Genomic DNA, 22643 nt, shown 5'->3' with positions numbered 1-22643 from the left:
ACAATTATTTGAATTACTACCTTTCACAGGCCTTCTCCACGTAAAGAGAAAAAATATGATAGAAAGAACCCCAACATGTCTCTTGTGGAGAAGAAATGATCTGGGCTCCTTTTTTCCCGACTCTCAGCTCCTAGATATGACTACGTATTTCTAACACTGAAGATGAATTAGCTTTTCTAAATACTGAAACCCTTTGAAAATTTCCCTCAGAAGTTTTACTGCTTCTGTGGATGGCAAGGATTGAAAACATCCTGAAAAGCATTGCCAAAGAAGGCCGTAAAGATCACATTTCCAATGATTTTTTTATGAAAAGCCATGGTTTGCGTACAGTCTGATCCAGAGGAAAATGGACTTCCATTGGGCACTTTGACTTCTTCCCAGTCCTAGGTCTTTGGCTGACCTTCATAGTTACAACGCTTTCCTTCCAATCCCAAAGTTGTATCCTTTAGAAAGTAACTCTATGCGAAGTCTACTCATCTATGGGTCACTTTTAAATGAAAAAAGCAGACCCATCTCTAAGGAGATGCAAGGTTTCTTATTAGGGCAAAAAATACCACCATTACTCATAGCAAGTGCTATTCTAACACAGCCTTCAAAGCAAGAGTTAATTCTCTTCTCAGCTTCATATAGGAGTTCTACTCTATCAAAACAAGCCTACGTTTTCTAGGGGAAAGAGGAGAGAGGGGGTCGGTGGAGGAGGAAAAATGAGGGCAAAGAATACAATCACTCTGGATTGACTTTGCCTATGATCTTCCAGATAAAGCTCCACCCAGATCAGGAACAAAGGTCTCGCTCAAGTCATGTCTCCTAAAATCTGGCTGATCCAAAGCCTTTTAGAGATAAAAGCTTCTCATATAAAGATTGTAAAATGAGCCAGAGGTACAAGAATCTCCAAGAAACTCTAGACACTCAAAGACTGCCTGCTCTGTTCCAAATAAAGGTCAAGAATAGGCCAAGAGCATCAGGGTCAATTATCTACCTAAGTATTCCATAAAAAGAGTCATTGATTAAGGAAGCTATTTCTAAAAAGTGATCTATCAGCTTTTCTCGCTAGTGAGTTTTACTGTTGTCTTCTTGAGTGAGCAAATAAATCTCACCCCTGCTCCTATGTACGCTCAGAACAAGAAAGTCACGGCCAGATCTCCACAGAACTGGATGAGCAGCTCTCACATACCAGGAAATAGATGGACATTCATAGAATCAGTCCAATCCAATAATGAGGTCATCATCCAGAGAGTTAACTGGAACAAGAAAGCACGCATCACTCCTCCTCTGTCTCCTTCAGAATGAAGCAGGGGCCTTGCCCAGTGGAGCTTTGCAAAAACAAGAGGATCATAGTCTTGCAGTGAAAGGAACCTCTGAAACAGAGGGCATCGAGGCTAACCCACACATGACCAACAACTCCCTCCCCAACAGTTCAGAGATTTGGTTAAACTAAACTGTAAGAACAAGCAGAAACCAAAGCAGCTCAATGAAGCTTGCCTCTGCCAAGCGTCTGGAGCAGACGACAGAGCAAGCATACATGACATCTACCTGGAGTGGATGTATGGATTCAAAATGCTGGCCCACCTGTCACAAACTTATGGTTAGGCTGGTGGAACTCTACCAACATTTTCTCATAGCAAGGATTTCCACTGATTTCACAGAACCTCCGAACTCGGAGGGACTTCAGAGGTCATCTAACTAAACCTGTACTTGAACAAGCATTCCTTCTACAAAATTCCCCACGGAACTCCAGAGGTAGTTTTGGGATAGCTCAAATTGTTGGGCAAATTTATCCTTAAGTCGAGCCTAATCCTGCCTCTCTGCAGCTTATATCACTGCTCCTATATTCTACCCTACAGAACTGGAGTGAGCAAATAAATCTCACCCCTGCTCCTATGTACGCTCAGAACAAGAAAGTCATGGCCAGATCTCCACAGAACTGGATGAGCAGCTCTCAAATACCAGGGAAAGACAAACAAACAAACAAACAAAAAATAGGAGGAGAAGTAGAGAGACACCAAGGGAAGGTAACATCACAGGTAAAAAAACTGTAAAAGCCTGGAGACAGGTCCTGAAGATATCCTGATCCTAGCTCTAAGCAATGAGTGGTAAGGTAGCATCTGCCAAGCACTGAGAAACAGATGCTATCATTCTTCCCAAAACCATAACTCAGATGACACCAGGTGCCTGGGCTTTCTATAACTGTACTGATTCTAGCAGAGTTCCCAGTACTGTACCCTCTTACCTGCCTCAAAAGCAAGAGTAAGTATTAAATCAAGTCCAGAATGTTTATAGCCTATAAATGAGAGCGACAGATAAGAAACCAGACCAGCACCAGAATCACCTTTACTAGGAAAGCCCAGAGACTTTCCTGTCATCGAGAGGGATGCGATGTAGGAGCCCCCAGATGCCCTTCTCCCCGGCCCCAGCACATCCACACAGGGCACAAGCCCAATAAAGTGGTGCCAAGCATCAGGCCTCCGGGTTCCTCCTACACGTTCAAAGTGAATGTTTCCTTTTGCCTAAATCTTCTCATAGATCTAGTACTACCAAAACAATTAATTACTGTCTCAAAAAGTCTATCCCTTTTAAGTTACTTTACCAAAATTACTTTCAACCAGAGGAAAGCAAACAAATGAGCTCAAATAAATGCTAACTCTCCAAAGAACTATCTCCTCCCAGCACTGAGCATACCTGTAGCAGTCCAGACCCTCAGATTCCCAGGGCCCTTCAAGAGGTGATTTTTGTCCTAAGATCACCGACCAGAAAATAGGTTCAGAAAAACTCTGGACTCACATGCTGGTGTACATTCTAAGAGCAGAGTTATTACTCTGTCTCTACACAAGCGCTATCAGTGGTTGTTATCTCTAAGATAAACTGAGAAGAGTAAAAGTATCTTGACAAAAAGCTGATTTGCTCAAGAGTTTCCCAGAGGAAGAAGTCTCTTTGTGAGCCATGAGAGGGAGGGGATCTAACCTAGAGCTGGCAACCATTCTGATTTGCTCTGAGTCACGCTTCCATAATTCAAGGATCCTGATGGCAAAGCACACGATGGCCTTTCCTAGTAGTAGGCCAGTCTCCATGAGTGACTATGGCCAAAACCAGTCATCATGAGGTGCCCAACCTCTCCAGACCTGTGAGGCAGATTTCAGATGGTGGCAACTGGTAACCCTTGTACTCTAGCGGCACAGCCTGGAGAACCCCAGGGTCACCTCCACATCATGGTACAGCATCAGGATTTTAGTGAAGGACACTGTAACACACAAATCAAAATCTTCTCCAAGTCTTCACTGATAGCCAGGTTCCATAAAGCCAGTGAGGCATGAAGTGTTAACTCACATGAGGTATTACTCTTCCCAAGCTATTGCCACACATTAGAAGCAAATCTTTCTGGGATCTCACTTCAGAATTAAAGTTGATCTATCTGTAAAATTTGTAATGAAGTTATTCTTACGTTTTTCTACAACTGCAAAAGGAAAACTCATAAAGATTTTGTTGGACACAGTCCTAATGAAGCTCTCCTTCCCAAAAGGAAAAAATCTTAACTAGCAGAAGTTGAAAGGAGGTGAATGACGAAGAGATGGGGAAAAGGAGACCAGTAAGAAGACACAATGTTGTGTTGTTCTTTTTTAGAAGACTATATAGACAAGTCATCTACCCTTATGCCAAACTAATGGAAAAATATGAGGGGTAGAAACTTCAACTGACCACAGTAGGACAGAATGTCTAATCTAACAATTAAGAGTTACCCAGTAATGGGATAGGGCCGTCTGCGTAGCAACTTCTCATCATTGGAAATATTCAAAGAGTGGCTATAGGTGACCACTCTAGGATGTTCAAGAGAAGATTTCTGCAAGGGTAAGAGGGTGAAAGAAATAAATCTGAGGCCCTTTCCAACAATATAATATTATACTCCTAGAGAATAACACTAGGCTCCCATTTCCACACCCAAAGCAAGAACTCTCAGCAGGTTGTGAGTCCACTCTTCCATTTTAATGCAGCCTACCCTAGTAGATAAAGCACTGGATTTGGAGTGAGACAGACCTGAGTTCAAATCCAGCTTAGGACCCTAGCTAGGCATGTCATTTCACTTCTGTAAGCCTCAGTTTCTTCATGCATAAAACAAGGCTGGAGTAGATAGCCTCTGCATAGGTTCCCAAAGTGTGAATGATCCAGGGGGGCAGTAGTAGCCTCAGCTACAATTGGGAGGCATTGAATAAAAATAAAGGGGCAGTGGAAGAATAAGGAAAGAAGAAAAAGATAAGAAAATTTTGAAAAACCATACATGTCTCATCTGGTGTAACAGAGTTAAAGTCGCAGTGATTACATTATTTTCCAAATAAACACACAAAATGCAAGTTATAACCAATCAGTGGTCAAGTCCGCCAACAGATCCTAACAAGCAAGTGTTGGCAGGTAAGCATGTCGTGCATTGTTGGGAAGTCCAGCATGCATCGGCAGGAATATGTACACGTAAAGACTTGTTTACAATACGATATTATATGGTTACATGATACAATATTGTGTCATCAAAATTTCAATGTGGGAAAAAAATACAAATTCACAACAAGTTATTAAATTTAAGACATCTTTTTTTTAATTTATATTTTTTTGAAATGATGCAAATTTCCAAAAAAAAAAAAACCATTAAAGGGTTGAAGAAAGTACATTTCCAGGGAGGTGCCAAGTAATTTTTTTTTAAGGCGCAGTAGGCCAAATAAGTTTAGGAACTTCTGCTCTAAAGTCTCTCCCAACATTAAATCTATGATCTCAGGATCTTTTTATCAAAAAGAATCATCTCCCTTTCTTCCAACCACATCTCTCTCCTTCAGTATTGTCCTCGAAGATGACCTCCTTCTTACAGGCTTTCTAAACTAAATAGCCCCCCAGCCCAGTCACTTCTCTGGAAATAAATGAACTATACCCGCACCCCAGGTAAGCTCCCAGAGGACATAGATGTATCCTCAGGACCAGTGCAATACTTTAGACATAGAAGGGGGAATTAATAAATATTTACTAAGCTAATTCCAATAAATTACCCTCACCTGTACCCTTCTCTTCTCTCCCAATTAGTTTCCTTGCCATAATATTTTATGATTTTATTCCACTCTACCCTGAAGTTCCATGTATATTGCTATAACTCCAATTTATATGTTTACATACTTTGGCATTTGGACTTATATACATGAAAATCAACTCCCTGGGGCAAATGTTTAATCCCAGCCTGGCTTGCCCACTTTCAATTAGTATATTCTGAGGGAATACAAACTATGTATAACATGAGACTAGACAAAACACAACTAGGAAGGCAAATGTTACAAAAACTACCGGTATATTACAAGGCCAAAAATATTTTGCTTTGGGAATACACTACTGCTTCCATACATTATCAAAACCTCTAGGAAAATGACTGTACTTATTGTCTGTTTGATGCTCCCATTAGAATGAGACAATAATATAAAATACAGTTACCTACCCAGGACACACATTCAAATATAGACTAGTAAGAATCTCTACCTTCTGGGGACCCTTCCCACCATCTTGAACAAGTCTCGTCCAAGTCTTAGGAACAGAAATAATTACAGAACTGATTTTTCAGTGTGTACGTATTCAACTCAATTCAATAAACATTTATTAAGTTATCTGCTATCTGCCATACACATACAAGGGATATAAAGAAGAAAAGAAAGACTGCCCTCAAGGAGCTTACAATCTGCCGGGGGGGGGGAAGAGTGAAGGGTAGGGAGGGACACAACACACAAAAAGCAGATGGAAGGGAGGAGTAAAGGGCAAGGGGGGATGATGTTCTATGGAGTCAAAAACAAGCTGAGCAGCTAAAGGAGAACTGAGAGTTACCTGGAAAGTTCTGAAAGTTCAGAGCTCTCTATAAAAAAAGGCTTCGCAAGGAGTTTACTGCTCCTCTACCCTCTACTGCTCCAGTCAGGAGAGACAATTGAGGAAGTTGACAAAGTGCTGAGTATCAAAAACTGAGTCTGCAGAGAGAAATTCTGGGGCTTTGGGGGCCACCTGGCTCAACCTGATCTAAAAACAAATTCCCACCCCAACATACCCAAGCACTACCTCACCAGACTTCACGTGAAGCTCTCAGACAATCCACTCTACTTTGCACAGAACCTAAATCCCCATCTCTGCCTACCTGTCACCACCACTCCTAGGCCTGCTGTGTGCGACCATGGCTTACCTACCCTGTAATGGACCTGGGAAAGAGGGCATTCCAAAAAAAAAAAAAAAAGGTCAACCAAACTAACTCAGACTTTAGATGTGAGCCTTTGAGCCCAGAAATCAGGATCAAAAAGCCCATGCAGTGATGTTTCTAGGCCAGGAAAGGCATCCAGTTTCTCAAGAAATGATTCTTTTGAAGAAAGCCCAACAAAGCCCTAATCTCCTGAATAACAAGCCCACATCAGAAAGGTCTAATCTACAGGTGACATAATTTTAAATAACAACTGTCTTTCATTCCACAAGCTCAGTAAACTCTTAGAAGAGGCCTGTGTGGCTCAAGCACCGGACTTGAAGTCTGAGGATCTCAGGTAAAATGTTAGCTCTCATACTTACTCCTTGTGCAATTTGGGACACACAACCGAGGTCATTTCCTATGCAGAATATTATGAGGGCTGAAGAATAGCTACTCATCTTCTTTATTACATTTAGCCCTGCATATTAATTTTGACTCAGCTCTACCACACAGCCTCCCTCCCCACTTCGGGCACTACATTTGCATTGTAATGGCAGAAACCGTCCTTAACAGAGGTTCCAGCAGAAAATGATCAGAAATCTGAGCACCCAAGTTTTACACCTCCTATCTGGCTAACTACATGCATGTCCATTCTAGAAACAATCCAGTTTTTCCCATCTACAGCCCACAATTGTTCTATCCAGAGCAGAGGGCCCCAAGCAGCCAATCACAAAAGTCCAAGTCTGCTCTGGGGGATTCAAGGGTAGAAGCACTTTCTCTGAAATCTGAGATCATTTCCAGTAACAAAAGACCCAGGCCACAGTTGGAGGGCCCCTACAGTCCTCTAGTCTCCTCCCTATGTCCAAATCAAAGTGCCATCACCATCTTGCCTGCAGATCCAAGACTTCAGAGAAATAACCTTCCCAAGGAAATGCTGGGAATCCTGAGTCCAGGTCTGGCACTTCTCAAACTTTTTAATCTCAGGCTCTCTTTATACTCTTCTTATTTTGCTTCTATGGAGTATATGCAGGGTACCATGAGGCTTAAGTAACAAAGCAGATGTAAAGCACTTTGCAGATCTTAAAGGGCTATCTAAATACCAGTTATTGTTGTTGTTACTATTATTGTGATCATTAGCTTACCATGATCCCCAGGGGCCCAGGCTGGTGCTGACTTCATTCCCTGAGCCTCTTGCTGCACTCCTGCCGAGATTTTAGTTTATAAGCATGTTTATAGAACAGTACAGGGGTGTGCTGCTAAAGGTTTAACAACCAGGCTCTCTGGGGAAAAAAGAATGTATGCACACACAATTCTGAGTTTAATTCCCATTATTATCATCACCAAGCAAATAAAGCCCTGATTTATAGTTTTCAACCAGATTAGAACTTGTTCTAGCACAAGCCCAGTTATATCAATAGTTCTGTATTAAAACTAAAATTGATAAATTGTTAACCCATTACACATTAATAGAAAATATTTTTAATGAAAAATAGCAATATTTTCCTAAATAAAAAAAATTTGAGGAGAACAGTGGCATCGTCTTACACATTTTTGCAAATCTCTTTAATATCTGGTTTAACAAAAGACAGCTGGATTCTCATATTTGCTTTTGAATTCAATCTGAAGTCAGGAAGATCTGAATTCAAAAATCTGGTTTCTGACATTTACTAGATATGTGACCCTGGGCAAGTCACTGAACTTGTATCTGCCATAGTTTCCTCATCCGTAAAATGGGATAATAATAGCACCTACCTCACAGGGTTGCTGTGAGGATAAAATGAGATAATATTTATGAAGCCCTATATTTTGTTCTTCAGTCTTTTCAGTTATGACTGTATGGGAGGTTTTCTTGGCATAGATACTGGAGTGATTTGTCTTTTCCTTCTCCAGCTCATTTTACAAATGAGGAAGCTGGCGCAGACAAGGGTTAAGAAACTTGCCCACAGTCACACAGCTAGTGAGTACCTGAGGCCGCATTTGAACTCAGGTCTTTCTGACTCTAGGCCTGGTACTCTGTGCCACCTAGCAGCACTACCTAAGTGTTTTAGTTAAAGAAAATCTGGCCTCACAAAAATATACAGTTGGAAAATGGAGGGGTATTTAAATAGGCAAATAACCTCTTAGCATTATTTTGAAGACAGTTTTGACCTCAAGGACCCTACTTGGAGTACCACCACCCTAGCTTACGGCAGCCTTTCCTCTCACATCCCAATCTGTTGATGCCAATTCAGCTAACGACCCCATCTGGTCCATAGTTGGGAACAGAGAATTCCCGATGAATGACGATAGTAATGAAGCCCCTTTCTCTTTAAAAGCTGAAAGTGCTTGCCAACCACCAGTGTGTGGTGCCACGCTCCTGGTCCTCAATGTCAGCACACGAGGGAGTGAAGAAGGTGGTTGCCAGCCTGCAGTGAGGAGGCTAGAAAATCGGCCACCTGCCCTCCTCTGAGTGAAAGCCAGGACAACTGAGCAATCTTCATTGAGGATTCGTGGACTCCAAGGGCTGGTTCCATGTCCGTCACTTCGGTCCTCATCACTCCCACTACCAGCACCCTGGTAGTGATCTTTTGCATCATCAAGAGTCCTGTGCTATGTGCATTGGGAGTTACAAAGAAGCCTAAGACATGCTTCTGGCCCTACGAGTGCTTATGGTCTAGTGGAAAAGATAAGACATAGGTGTGTGTGGAAAAGACAGCTACAATAATAAAGCCGCATGTTATAAGTGATGCAGACAAGAGTTGTAAGCTATTGCAACATCTTATTTTTAAGTATACTTCTTTTTCATTAACAAGAATTTTCTTTTCTCTTTCTTCCATTTCCCCCCTTGCCACTGGGGGAAAAAAAGGATAAACAAAACCCTTATAACAATCATATATATTCAAGCAAAACAAATTTCCATATCAGCCACTTCCAAAAATATGTACCTCATGCTACTGTAATCTTCTTAACTCCTCACCTCACCTGGAATCTCCCCCAACTCAAACCATCCTCCAGACAGGGCCCTCCTGCCTCTTCCTAATGGACAGCACTCATCAGAGACAGCTTGGCCTAATGGGCGTACTTGAAGTCAGTAAGACCTAGATTCAACCCTGCCTCTGATATCTATACAGCACTCAACAGACTACCACCGATCAAGAGGTGGAAGGGACCTCCGAGGCCACGTAGCCCAACTTGCTCATTTTCTAGATGAGAAGTCGCCACCTTGAAGAAGGGGAAGGGACCTGTCCCAGATCATGCAGATGGTGTCAGAGACAAGGTGGCCAGACTCTAGAGCCAGGAACTTTCTGCTCAGATCTTACCATCCTGCTCAAAAATCTTTATATGGCTCCTTGTTGCCTCCCATATAAAGAAGAATATCATTAGCCCAGCATTTAAGGACATTCACAATTGGGCTCCAAACCACTTTTCTAAACTAATGTTACGTTGCAGCCAAACTAGACCCTTGCCACATGCCACCCCTAAACACATCCTATTCTTTGCCATCCCTGGGCCTAGCCCTCAGCACAGGTGTACCACAACCAGCCCATCTCTGTCCCTCAAAATCTTCACCTTTTAAAGGTCCCCTCAGGCGTCCCAGGCTTCATGAAGCCTGTCCCCCTTTCAAGAAGAGTGAGACTTCACCTCCTCCCGTGAGCTCATAGTATTTTATCTGCACTTCTCACCCACTTAAGATTCTAAGTTACTGGAGAACAAAGGCCATATTTTCCAGGCCCATATCACTTTCACATCCATGAAGTGCCTGCCCACAGTACTTAGTCTCACTATTTTTTCCACAAACTTATATCTTATATACACTAGGCCATATGCTCCTGGAAGGCAAGAATCATATCTTATACCTCTCTGCTGCTCACCTAACCACACACACACACACACACACACACACACAGCAGGCAATCACACTCTTAAAGTGAACCAATCACAGGGTTCTGACAACTGTGCCATCCAAAAACACACCGCACCTTGGCACTAGCAATAGATTCTCTACCATCCCACCTTACATAAGAATTCAAGAAAAGGGCAGCTGATTCTTTCCAATAAGATGGCCTCATGTAGTAATTGTGCTATCTTTTAGATACTATGTGAATCCACACCAGGACAACTGGTAAAACAGTTCCACTCCCAAAATACAGACAACATTATGCAGTGCTGGAGAAATAGAGAGCAATCACCTACCATTTCTAAATCAACTTTGGCTGACAGTCCTTCTAAAGAGTCAGTATTCTGAAAGTAATTAATACTGATTAGTTTATGAAACAGGACCTAAGAATCCATGAAGTAATAAGTCCATTCATGTACATAGCACTCAGCTGTACCTTATACACAGGAACTTACTGCAACGAGAGGTGGGGAGAAGGCATGAAAATCAAGCAGGGTGAAGACAGCAGTAAATCAGATCTCTTCTAGGAAGTTAGCAACAGAAGAGGAAAAAAGAAGCTTCTACAATTTAGACTCTTTAAAAAAAAAACAAGAAAACAATGATATCCCCAAGTCCACAGTAAATACACATATATGTCTCTTATATATCTGTGTATATTCATATGTGCATGTAAATATGGACATATATATGTGTATATAACTACACATGCATATTGATAAATGTGTGTGCATATATACATGTGTGTTTATATGTATGTGTGTGTACATAAACTTATACACATATGTGTATTTCAGAAAGGGTTCTGACTACTAATAAGACCTACTGAAAATACCCAAAATTTCACTACAATCATTACTGGTACCTAAAGTCTTAAGTAAGGTCTATGAAGAGGCCAAGCCTAACTGAATCACAGCCTTACTAAAATCACCCACATTCCCCAACTACAATCCAGATCTGATTACCACTTTGCCTTCATCTATCTACTCATTTTGCTACTTGGGGAAATAATCATTCACAGAAGGAAAATCTCAGGACTAGATCCTGCCCATTTCCCAATGATGACAACCAGTTCTATAAAGCTAGTGAAGTAAAAAAGAAATCAGGAAATAAAAACATTGGTTAAAATAAAGAAGAAAACTATTGAACAAAACCCAAACCAGCAAGGAAGCTAAAACTTCCCTACACCTAAGCCAGGAACAGAGAAAGAAAGGAAAGTAACAAAGGTGAAGCCAAAATGTTCTCCTTCTCTGGTTCTGTCTGTCTGTCTCTCCCCCCACAACTCTCTATTTTCAAGATATAACTTAAGCCTTAAGGAAAGGAGGTCTAAATGCTCTCCTGTCCCTAAAAAAGCCACAAGAGGTGGAAACTACACACCCAAGTGTCCTGATTCATGCTGCAAATTTGTTTTTGCAAATTTGCAAATTTCCTTTTCAGTCACAAAAAAAACCGCATCTGGAGAAGACTCACCATCTTTAGGAGGCCCCAGTCAAACATCTTCCTCCTCCTCTTGCTCTTCCTTCAAGTGCCTTCTTGCTGTAGAGGAAAAAAAAGAACCAAGTGGTTTAATTGCAGGGCTAATGATGAACACCAACAGCCTCAGCCGAAGCAGTCAAAAAAGATTTAGCTTCCTCCTTTGAAAGCTCAGGTTTCACTCCTAGGGACTAGGCGTCGGGCCCCGCCCCCAGTCTCTGGTTGAGCGAATCAGGAGCGGGCTCCCTCAGGCTCCACCCAGAAGATCCCTCCCAAACTGGAAGTCCCAGTGCCAGTCTCTGGTCAATTTCAGGGATCAGTTTCCTCCCTACCCTACAGCTCAACATGGCACAGAGGAGGGGGGGGGGTCACCCTCAATTCTACTTTCTCCCACTAAACACCAACCTTCACTGTGCCCCAATCCCAACCCGGATCTGATCCACCTCTGAACATCCCCATGCCCCGTAGAACGGGGTCCCTGCTGAGGCTCGGATGAGGATCCCATTGCACCCCGCCCAGTGCCCTCAGAGGTACCTCACCCAGGATACTCCCCCCGACCCTTTGAGGATGAGATTGATCCCTCAGAGACCTCCAGATAACCCAGAGAGTCCTTGGAGGGACACTCCTCAGAACCTTGAGCCCACTCTGAACCAGGTGCGTCCAATCCCCCTTGGAGTCGGGTCCCCCGTAACCATTCAGAAGGACCCCATACAAAGGGCCCTGATCCTTGGAGGGCATCCCCGACCCAAGAACCCTTTAGCCCTCAGAGGGGACCTCCGACTCCTCAGAGGAACCCCCAAACCTGAAGAATCCCTGACCTCCAGATGGATCCCCAAACCAGAGGGACCCCTGACTCCTCAGAGAAACTCCTCAGACTCTAAAAGCTGGGACCCACCACCTCCCGGAGGGACCCCTAAACCAGAGGAACCCAGACCCTTAAAAGGGATCCCGGAACCCCTCAAAGTTTGGACCTCCGACCTCCAGGAGGAATCCCCAAACCAGAAGAACCCTGACCTCTCAGAGCAACTCCCTCAATCCTTGAGATCTGGGACCTCCGACCTCCCAGAGGGACCCCCCAAAGCAGAAGAACCCCACCTCTGAGACCTAGGACCTCCGACCTCCCGGAAGGACCTCCAAGCCAGAGAGAATCCCAACCCTTGCGATCTGGGACCTCCGACCTCCTGGAGGGATCCTCAAACCAGAGGGAACCCAACCCCTGAGACCTGGGACCTCCGACCTCCCGGAGGGACCCCCAAGCCAGAGAGAACCCCAACCTCTGAGACCTGGGACCTCTGACCTCCCGGACAGACCCCTAAGCGAGAGAGAACCCCAACCCCTGGGACCTGGTACCAGAGACCTTCCGGAGGGACCCCCAAGCCAGAGAGAACCCCAACCCCTGGGACCTGGTACCAGAGACCTTCCGGAGGAACCCCCAAACCAGAGGAACCCCGAACCCTCAAAACGATTCCCCTAACCCTTGAGAGCTGGGACCTTCGACCTCCCAGAGGGACTCCGAGATGACCCCTCAGGGCAAGCTCACCTCAGCCCTCTCCCTCCTTCTCCCCTACCCTCTCCTCACCCCGCAGCGGGCTCGCTCTTCCCTCCTGCCGAGGCCCGAGCCGGACCCGGAGCCGGGCCGCCACCACCGAGATTGGAGCCGAGGCTGCTCCTCCCCCTCCCTCTTCCCCTCTGGCCCCTCCCACCGCCGCCACCGCCTCCTGCGCCCGCTCCCAGCCCGGAAGTGGCTCCATGGACCCGCCGAGCCCTCGCTTATCGCTCAGGCCCAGAGCTGCCAGCTCCGCGCATGCTCAGGAAGCGACGCTGACGGACGCGCAGGGAGACCGGAGACAGAGCGCCCCCACCCGACCCCGAGAACCTAGAAAGCGCGAAGTGCTCCATCTGGTGGCCAAGAGGAGGAACTGCACCCTCCACCTACTGGGACATCCTCCGGGGGAGAGAAAGGTTCGAGGTGAACTCACTCCATCAACAAGCATTTATTAAACGCCACTTATGTGCTAAGCTCTTTGCTGGGCATGAGGATAATCAAAGGATCCTAGGGCTAGAGCTTCAAGGGCTGTCAGGGGCCATCCAGTCCAACCTGTCTTTTACAGGTGAACCATCACAGAGCGGATTCAAACCCGAGCTCCGACTGCAGAGCCAGTGTGCTTTGCACTGCACCAGGCTGCATAGAGTAGGTAGGAGGCATATAATAACTGGCTTGAGTGACTAAATGATGCCCCCCATCCTTATCAGAGTGCATCCTTGGCATCACTGCAGGAGCTGTTATGAGGCTCTGAACTAGGCGTGGGGACGGAAGATGAAAGGTGGTAGGGTCTCAAAAAGATGGATAACCCAGCAGGGAAGATTTGACTAATGACCATACAAATTAGAATACATATAAGTGCACGGGGTGGTGGAGGGGGGAGTACAGGAGATCAGCTGGGTTTCCTTGTCCCTTCGTGCTCCTGCTCCACTTCTCTCTTAAAAAACACACCTGCAGGTCTTTTGCTGAAATAATTATAGGTCCTGCCAGGTAGAGAGAGAAAGGAGCTGATTGTTAAATTTTTAATGTGAGTATTGGAAATAAGGACCCTTCAAACCAGGGCCTGATTTATTGTTTGTTGATTATCTAGACACAAGAAAGTGACATGTAAAAGTGTGTCCTGAGATTTTTGTACAACTAGTTGTTCAACATTTACCAGCACAACCTCCAAGTGAGTCTCCTAACAGGTATAATAATCCAGCGTGACTCTGGATACTTTTTGAATCTTGCAAATCTTAAAGCACTATATAATGTTGTCTATTAACTGGTGACATTACTGATAGAGCTTTGAATTGTCACCATCCTTCAGACATTTACTAGCTGTGTGACCCTGGGCAAGTCACTTAACCCCGACTGCCTCCAAAAATATATCTAAAAATTAAAAAAAAAATCATCACCATCCATCTCCCTTGTAATCCTGGTCATTTAGACTCTTCCCTGCTCTGGGCCTCAGTTTCCAAAACTGTAAGAATGAAAATAAGAATGCCCCACCCCCACACTACCCTCTTACACATTATACGTCGGCAGTAACTTTAACACCCACCTCTGAGATGTTCAAGACCAGGTATCAGGTACTAGAAACAATCAAAAAGAGAAACCGAAGAAAGGAATTCTAGAGGGATGAGACATTAGAAGGGTCTTGGACAGAAACACTGAAAATACAGTTATGTTTTCTTGCTTAATATAGTCCTGAGAACTGGGGAGAGGCCTTAATTCCCATCAAGTCCAACCACTGGGCAGGAGAAGAAACTGATGGCCAGAGAAAGGAAATGACTTAGCCAAGGTTATCCAACAGAATGCAACTGCCTGGGAAGTAGAAAATGTAGAGGGCTTTTTTTTTTTGGAGGGGGTGGCTTTTTTTGTGTTTTGTTTTTTTGCTGTGTGTCTCTGGCTCCAGTGTCTGGCAAACAGTAAATACTTGATAAATGCTCATTGACTGACTGGCCTCTGAGGTCCCTTCTGGCCCTAAATCTATGATTAAGAGACATTGCTGCAACTTGTTATAGACAGATTAAAATGTGAGTCTCCTGCCATGCCCCCCCCAACTCATCACTTTGTTTGAGTAAATAAGGAAAACTATTCTAATTTTTCAAAAGGAGAAATGTTACATTAGAAGACATCATGATCATGATCGTGCCTGTATATTGTGCGTTTTTAAGGAAATGTTTTTGTTATAGAGCTCCCAAGGAAATGCATTTTTTTAAATTATTAGCACTCCACCCTTCCTGTCATCCAGGTTCAAAACCTCAGAATCATCCTCAGGTCTTGCCTCTCCCCTACATCCCATCAGTTGCCTAGTTTTCTAGCCTCTATGTCCACAACATCTCTTATCTGTCCCCTTATCTGACCTCCCTGGTGGCTTATTTCATCATCACTTCTCACCCTGACCATAGTTGTATCCTCCTAATTGGCCTCTTTTCTTCTGGCCTCCGCAGAGCTGCCAAATCAAAAACACAGGTCTGGCCATGTCACCTCAAGAATCTTCAGTGGCTCCGTCCTTCCTCAAGGATAAAGTGCAAGCTCCAACGTGTGGCTTGGAAAACCCTTCACAGTCTGGTCCCCGGGGGTGTTCCAGGCTCCTTAGTGATCACCACATTTCAATCAAACTGGCCTGGTTGCTGTTTCCTTCGAGGCTCAGCAACTGAGACATCTATGTGGGTGTTTCCTGATCCATCCCTACTCCCTCGACACAAACACAGACATAACTTCTTCCCCCTGAAATTACTTTGCCTTTATTTACCTGGGTCTCAGCTGTATTCCTCAGATTGACTATAAGCTCCTTGAGGGCAGAGACCAACTTTTCACTTTGGATTTTATATCCCTAGCACCTAGGACAGAGCTTCACATATAAAAAATGTTTGTCAAGTTGTGTCTAAATAACAGAGCTCGGAGGACATAATTTGATTCCCTTGTAAAGATGTTCTAGATTATGGAACATTAATTTAACTTGGGATGATTGTTTGTGTGGCTGTCACTTCTCTCTCCCTTTACCCCAGACCTGTGAGATCGTATTTCAGATCTTACTTACCTAAATTAGCTTATTATTCCAGGTGTTCTACGCTCCCATCCTGCTATCATCTCCACTCCCAGTCCTGGAGGCTGAAGGTGCTATAACAAATCACTAAGTTTCACTGGGCCTTGCTTCACCCAGAGATAATCCCACGCCTCTATCACCACCATAGGGCATCCTTCTCACTTCTGACAGTGAGGAGGAGGTAAAGAGCTACTCGGTTGGTACTGTGGCTCACTGCAAGTCCCACCTTGTTCCTAAACCCCGGGAGTAAGTTCAACCAACGCCCTGGATTACAGATCCCAAAAAGACAAGGTGAACCTCCCTCAAGAATTCTGAGATCGCTTTTTATCAAAACAGATAACCTTTTATCATTCCTTCACTCTTTGTAGATTTGGTATGGAGCCTTCAAGCCCCAAGCACAAGGTCTTGATGACTCACATTTGTGAGTTCAAATCTAGCCTCAGACACTTACCGACTGTGTGACCCTGAGCAAGTCACTTCACCCTGTTTGCCTCAGTTTCTTTGCCTGTAAAATGAGCCAGAAAAGGAAATGACAAACTACTCCAATATCTTTCCCAAGAAAACCCCCAATGGGGGGGATATGAAACAACAGCCCTTACGTACTCCCTCCTAATCTAAGCCTCTTAGAATCCATACTAGCATTCAAAGCTCAGCTCAAACCATACATCTCATCTGATGCTTTTCCTGATCACCAACCCCATATTCTAAAGCAGCATCCATGACCTGAGACAGACAAAAAAAATACATTTATTAATATTTGTAAATATTAATATTAATATGTGTTTTCCTTCATAATCCTTGGTGTTTTATTTTAGGCATTCCAACAACATGATTCTGAGAAGGGGTCCATGGATTTCACCAGACTGCCAAGGGAATCCAGGACACAAACCAGATGGAAAGCTCCCTCAATGGACCTTATATTTATTGTGTTATGTGCTAACATGTATAAACTTAACATATTATACGTCTTGCCTCACCCTGTAGATTGTAAGTTCCTAAAGGGCACTTTTCATTTCTGTCTGGGTTTCATTCCTGTCTTTGTATCCTCAGCATATAACAGTCACCTAATAAATGCCTGTAAATTGACTGGCTGATATCAAGTGTAGGGAATAAAAGGATAGAAAAGCAGCCTGGGAGAGCAGGAAGTGATCTATCTCCTGCCTGACCCAAAAGGCTCTACCATCCTTGCAAATCCTGGGACAGGGTCAATACTAGAAAGACAGTATTACACAGTAGAAAGTGGGTTGAATTTGAAGTCAGCAGATCTAGGTTAAAATCTTGGCTCAACAACTTAAAACCTGTGTTATTTTGTGTCACTCTGGGCCTCAGTTTCCTCATCTGTAAAATGAAAAGCCTGTACTAGATGTTACCTGCAGCCCCTTCCAACTTTAAATCTTTGATTGTAAGGACAATTACAGAACATAAAGACCCTTTAAAGTTCTCTGGCCTTCATTTCTACCAATAAGGAAAGAGACCCATGCCAGTGGGCTTTGGGACAGGAGTTACAAAACTTTATCTCAGCTTCCATGTGGTTGCTGTTCCCCATAGATGGGATTGCATTGCCCATATCTGTGACTTTGAACAAATTAATCCTCTCTGAGTCTGGGGTATTCTCCCTCCTTACCCCTGCCTCTTGAGGTCCCTACCTCCTTGGCTATCTCCTGCACCTTACCTAATCCACCCCAGTCGTTATCATTCCTCCCTGCAATTACTTGGTATTTACTTAGCTGCATGCATTGTGCTTCTCCCCAGTGGAATTACTCCTTGAGGACCAGAAATGTTTTGTTTTTGACTTGGTATCCCCAGCACCCAGCATGTGTACCAGATAAGTGCTCATTAAAATAAAGTCAACAGACTGGCCAGCAGATATACCAACATATCCTATCCCAGCTCTTCCTCTGAAGAATTCTTGCCCTTGTGACCCAGGACAGGTCATTTAATCTCTCAATGCTCCGCGAACTCTAAGACTGGACATGCCAAAGCAGGCACCTAATTGCTTTGCGATGGGAAGTTTTCCTAGTAAGAAAGTCTTTACTGAAGGCATTGTTCTAGTCTTTAGAAAAAAATGATTAGTGTGCCAAGTCTGGTATGAAACAATGGTCTCTTTTAAAAGTTACCGCAGGAGAAATCAACAGGCAAAATGTAAAAGCCAAGAGGTCTAGTTGAAACAGGCTCCACTTCATTCGATCAGCTCTCCCCAGGTGGAAATCCTGAGGTAAAGAAGTAGCTTTTCTGTGACCATATACTAAGTAGAGGAAGAGCTAAAAATAGAAGCCTCATCTTTAAACCTTTTTCCCCTGCTCCCATTCAGTGGCTGTTCTCTCTCATCCCCCTTGAGGATTTTCAGGGAGTCCTCTGAGAAGTACCAATGGACCTCCAAAGTCATCACCAGGCTTATGCAAGATACACAAAAGTCTGGTGGCTTCAATTCAACAAACATGTCTTACACCTCTCACTATGGGCCAGGCACTGTAGATGTAAAGGCAAGAAAATGCAATAGTACCTGCTGTCAAAGGAGTTTACACCCCCTATTCGATTCTCTTGTGTTTGGTGGTGGTGGTTTTTTTTTTTAATTCTGGTATAGTTTTTTTTTCTTTTTTAAAATTTTTTTCTTTTTTTTTCCTAATGTAGGTTTTTTTATTTTATTTTGTTTTTAAGGCAATTGGGGTTAAGTGACTTGCCCAGAGTCACACAGCTAGTAAGTGTCAAGTGTTTGGTCTGAGGCGGATTGAACTCAGGTCGTCCTGACTTCAGGGCTGGTGCTCTATCCACTGCACCATCTAGCTGCCCCAGTGTAGATTTTTTTTAAGAGCTGGAAGGGACCATAGTCTGGCCCCACCAATTTGTAGAGAAGGAAACCAAAGCCCAGAAGAAGGAGAGCACTTTGTTCAAGGTCACTCAGCTAGCTAGCAGCAAAGCTGAGACTGGAACCCAGGTCTCCAGATGTGGGAAAGATGCAAGGTACTTTCCAGTGCCCCACGATATCAGTGATCTACAAGTGAGCCTCTCAGAGGAGGCAGCCAGACCTAGTGGTGGCTCCTTCCTCCCAGGCAAATTCTAATGCTTTTTTGCTATCTCCGTGATAAGGCAGCGCAAACAGGGAATGTATCCTTTCCCAGGGATCTTTCACCACAATAAGCTACTATTCAAACTAAAAAAAAAAAAAAAGCTAGCTTTACCTTGGTTACCTTCTGAAAGACAAACCACCCAACTGAAGGGAACCCCCTGTGTATCTAACCTAGTACAGGCTCTACAGAAAATACAGAAAAGAGGGGAAACTTCCCACCCCAGTTCCCACACACACACAAAGACTGAGAGAGACAGAGAGAAATGGGGGGGGGGATTCTGGGTGCTAACTCACCTGGAGGATGAGGAGGATCAGCTAAGACTGGAGCAGAGGGAGATACTGACTGTGCCGAGGCTCTCCCACTTGTGACTCACTCCTGGTACCTGTTTGCCACGCAGGATGTCTCCCTAGAGTGACCATTGCACAAAGAGACGAACTGTTGAGAACTGTTCCCCCCGTTCCCTGGGGGAAGCCAGGAAGCACGTAAGAAGAAGCTACAATCAGGAAAGATGACAGAACAACTGGTCCCTGGGGGAGACGGAAAGGATGTGTTGCTGGAGGGGGAGATGGTAGGGGGGAAGGGATGGGGAGGCAGGTATGGAAGAAGGCTGCCCCCACTAGAATGAGGATCGGATGGCCTTGGCAGGGGGCTTCTCAGAGGAGCCAGGGCGATGAGCAGCAAGACTCGCTGCTTCAGACACAAACAATGGTGACCAGATCCTCAGGGAACCGAGTCATTTCCAAAGGAAATCCCCTCGTTCCTCCTGGGCTTCAAAAGGTCCACCAGCAGACATCAAAAGAAGACTGAGAGAGAGTTTCCTCAATAATGAACAAAAACAAAGAGCTGAGGGGGGGAGGAATCCCAGAGAAATCAAAGCCAGGCCAGTCATCAAACACTGACTGGAAGGGGGGAAGGAAGCCCATGCTCACCTGGCAGGTCACAAGCTGAGACCCCATGGACCCAAGCCTTCAAGCTAAGAGCTTTACCTCTCCAGGCTAGTTGCATTTAAATTCCCAGTCCAGGAGTTATGTGATTGGCTGAAGCCAGCCGAGCTCCTCTTACCTCATTGGTCTAGGCCTGAGAAGAAACACCTACTAGGACTCAGTCTGTCCCAGCAAGTTGATTGGTAACTTTTAAATGTGTCTTTCCCACACCTTTCTGCTGAATCCAAAGCCTTTGTGAAGCTGCCCTAGTCAGCCACAGCCCTGTGGGTTTTTTCCAAGAGGTTGTTGCTAGGACACTGGCAACAGGTGTGGCCCACACCTGGCCTGAGCTCCAGTACTACTGACTTCTCATTCTTGTTTTCCTGGGCTCCCGGCTGACTTTAGGAACTTTTTTTGAGGGTTTTCTTTGGGGGGGAGGGCAGAGATATCTTTGCAGACCTGAGTCTTTTCAGAAAGAATTGAGCTGCTTCGGTCGCATTGCTAATTATTTCAATTCAAATGGGAAAAACTCTGTGAAAATTCGAGGTATGTTGTGAAGGGAGATCCTTGTCCCTGATTTTTACAGGCTGCCTAGCCTAAAATTCCCTTCCCTAACCATACCCTGTGACCTCATTCCTACCCATGCCAATCCTACTGACATCCGTACTCAACTCTTCAATGTCCCACAGCCAGAGCAGGGACTAGAATTCAGCCCTCTGGAAGCTCTCTCCTACTAACAGAAATCTGCCCTGAGTGACCTCTCCCCCCACCTGCCCCCTTGGAATTACTTTGTATAGATTTTCTATTTTCTGATATGTGTTTCCTCCCAATAAAGTATAAGTTTCTTGAAGCAGGATTTGTTTCTTTTTGTCTTTGCAGCCCAGGACATAGCGCATAACAGGTATCCAACAAAAGCTGGATTCGAATGAACTGGACTCCCTTGTTTCTGAGGTCACTTAAATGGAGTTTAACTGTGAACCGAAAGAATTTCGTTTTGCCTCTAAGTGATTACTGCAGGGCTGTGGTTTGCTGAGTGGGCGCAAGACAGAACAATGTATATGTGAAGAAACAACCTGTACCTTTTATTCTTTTCCCACAGACATTTCTTTGCTGTAGTTACATCTAACTGTACCATCTATCTATTGCCTTTATCCAGCCTGTTTCTACAGATGTCTGGTGAGCTGCAGTTAATTCTGGGTATCATAGATCATACATATCTTTTTTAAAGCAGGGGTTCCTTAATGGTGCTATATATATATATATATATATATATATATATATTCCCATGTATTCCTGCACCAATAGAAAAAGCATTTCCTTTGATTTTTGTTTCTTTACCATATAAAAGAAATCTTCGAGTAGATCTAATTGAGTTTGTAGTGAGATCTCTCTCCCCCTCCTCCCCCATCTCTCTCTGTGTCTCTGTCTTTCTGTCTCTCTGTCTCTCTCTGTGTGTCTCTCTCCCTCCCCTCCTCCCTTTCCCTCTTTCTGCATCTCTTTCACATTTCAAGTTTTAAAAATCTGTTGACTCTTGACTATGTCTCAGAATTTTTCCTTCAGGTACCACAACACTAGCCACAAAAAAATATAGAACTGGCCCAACCTGAAGCAGGCTGGCATTTTCGCCAGAAATGAAGCAACTTTTTTTTTTCCTTTCAAAGACTTTGATGGCCAGGGCTATGTTTAATGGGAGCCCCTAGGGGTGCCATCTCTTCCATTCTATGCTAGACTATCTTAACCTATTACAGCGAACCTGCTGCCCCCAAGGCCACATATGGCCCTCTAGGTCCTCAAGTGTGGCCCTGTTCCCCACCCCTAACCTATCCTACCTAACCTACCCTATTCTGCTCAGCATATATTAAGTACCTACTGTGTGCCAAGAATACAAAGACAAAACAAAACCAAAAAGCCCAGATACTACACTGGAAGAATTTCCATTCTACTCTGCTTTGGGCAGAACTTAACTTTTCTTTTTCTGTTAAGTTTTTTTAATTTTTATTTTCTTCCAAATTCTCTAGCTCTGGTCTCCAAGTTCTCCTTCTGGTCCCTCCCACACCCATTGAGAAGGCAAGAAATAAGATACCCACGATAAATATTAGCCATCCATATTGCAAGGGGGGAAAGCAAGAAAAACAAAGTGAAAAAAATCTGCTTCCGTCTGCATTCAAAGTTCACTGGTTCATTCTCTGGAAGTGGATAGCATTTTTCATCATGAGTCCTTTGGAACTGTCATGGATCATTGTATTGAGCAGAATAGCCAAGTCTTTCTCAGCTGATTATTGTGACAATATTGCTGTTGCTGTGTACAATGATCTCCAAGTTCTGCAGAGCTTAACTTTTTAAAATATTTCTGTCTACTCAGTCAACTTCACTGGCTTCCTAGTACATCAGGGATAAAGTATAAACTCTCTGTTTGACATTAAGGCCCTGCCCAGTGGGACTTGGCCTAGCTTTCCAGCCTTTCTATACCTTCCTTCCCTCTCCACACTCTATGGTTCCCCCAAACTGGACCTGAGGAATTCCTATTTTTCCAGATGATATTCCCTC

General features: G+C 44.2%; 1 protein-coding gene across 2 annotated transcripts in view; it reads right to left on the bottom strand.

The window, feature by feature from the left end:
• SGPL1 (sphingosine-1-phosphate lyase 1) overlaps positions 1-13216 on the bottom strand; it is an 85565-nt gene extending 72349 nt beyond the window's left edge. Inside the window, exons 1-2 of one of the 2 annotated variants that reach the window (XM_020994532.2) lie at positions 13108-13216; positions 11526-11591 (exon numbers count right to left, since the gene is read on the bottom strand). In XM_020994532.2, coding sequence (XP_020850191.1) covers positions 11526-11552 — 27 coding nt within the window. In that variant the 5' untranslated portion in view covers positions 11553-11591; positions 13108-13216. Of the gene's footprint in view, positions 1-11525; positions 11592-13068; positions 13088-13107 lie in introns of those variants that run through there. The other variant, XM_020994534.2, reaches the window with a different exon arrangement.
• Between the last annotated feature and the right edge of the window lie 9427 nt (positions 13217-22643).

The sequence above is a fragment of the Phascolarctos cinereus genome, unplaced genomic scaffold (assembly GCF_003287225.1).
Source record: "Phascolarctos cinereus isolate Bilbo 61053 unplaced genomic scaffold, phaCin_HiC Scaffold_3;HRSCAF=262, whole genome shotgun sequence".
NCBI lineage: Eukaryota > Metazoa > Chordata > Mammalia > Diprotodontia > Phascolarctidae > Phascolarctos > Phascolarctos cinereus.
Note: the sequence above shows the minus strand (reverse complement) of the source record. Positions and strands in the feature narration are given on the sequence as shown.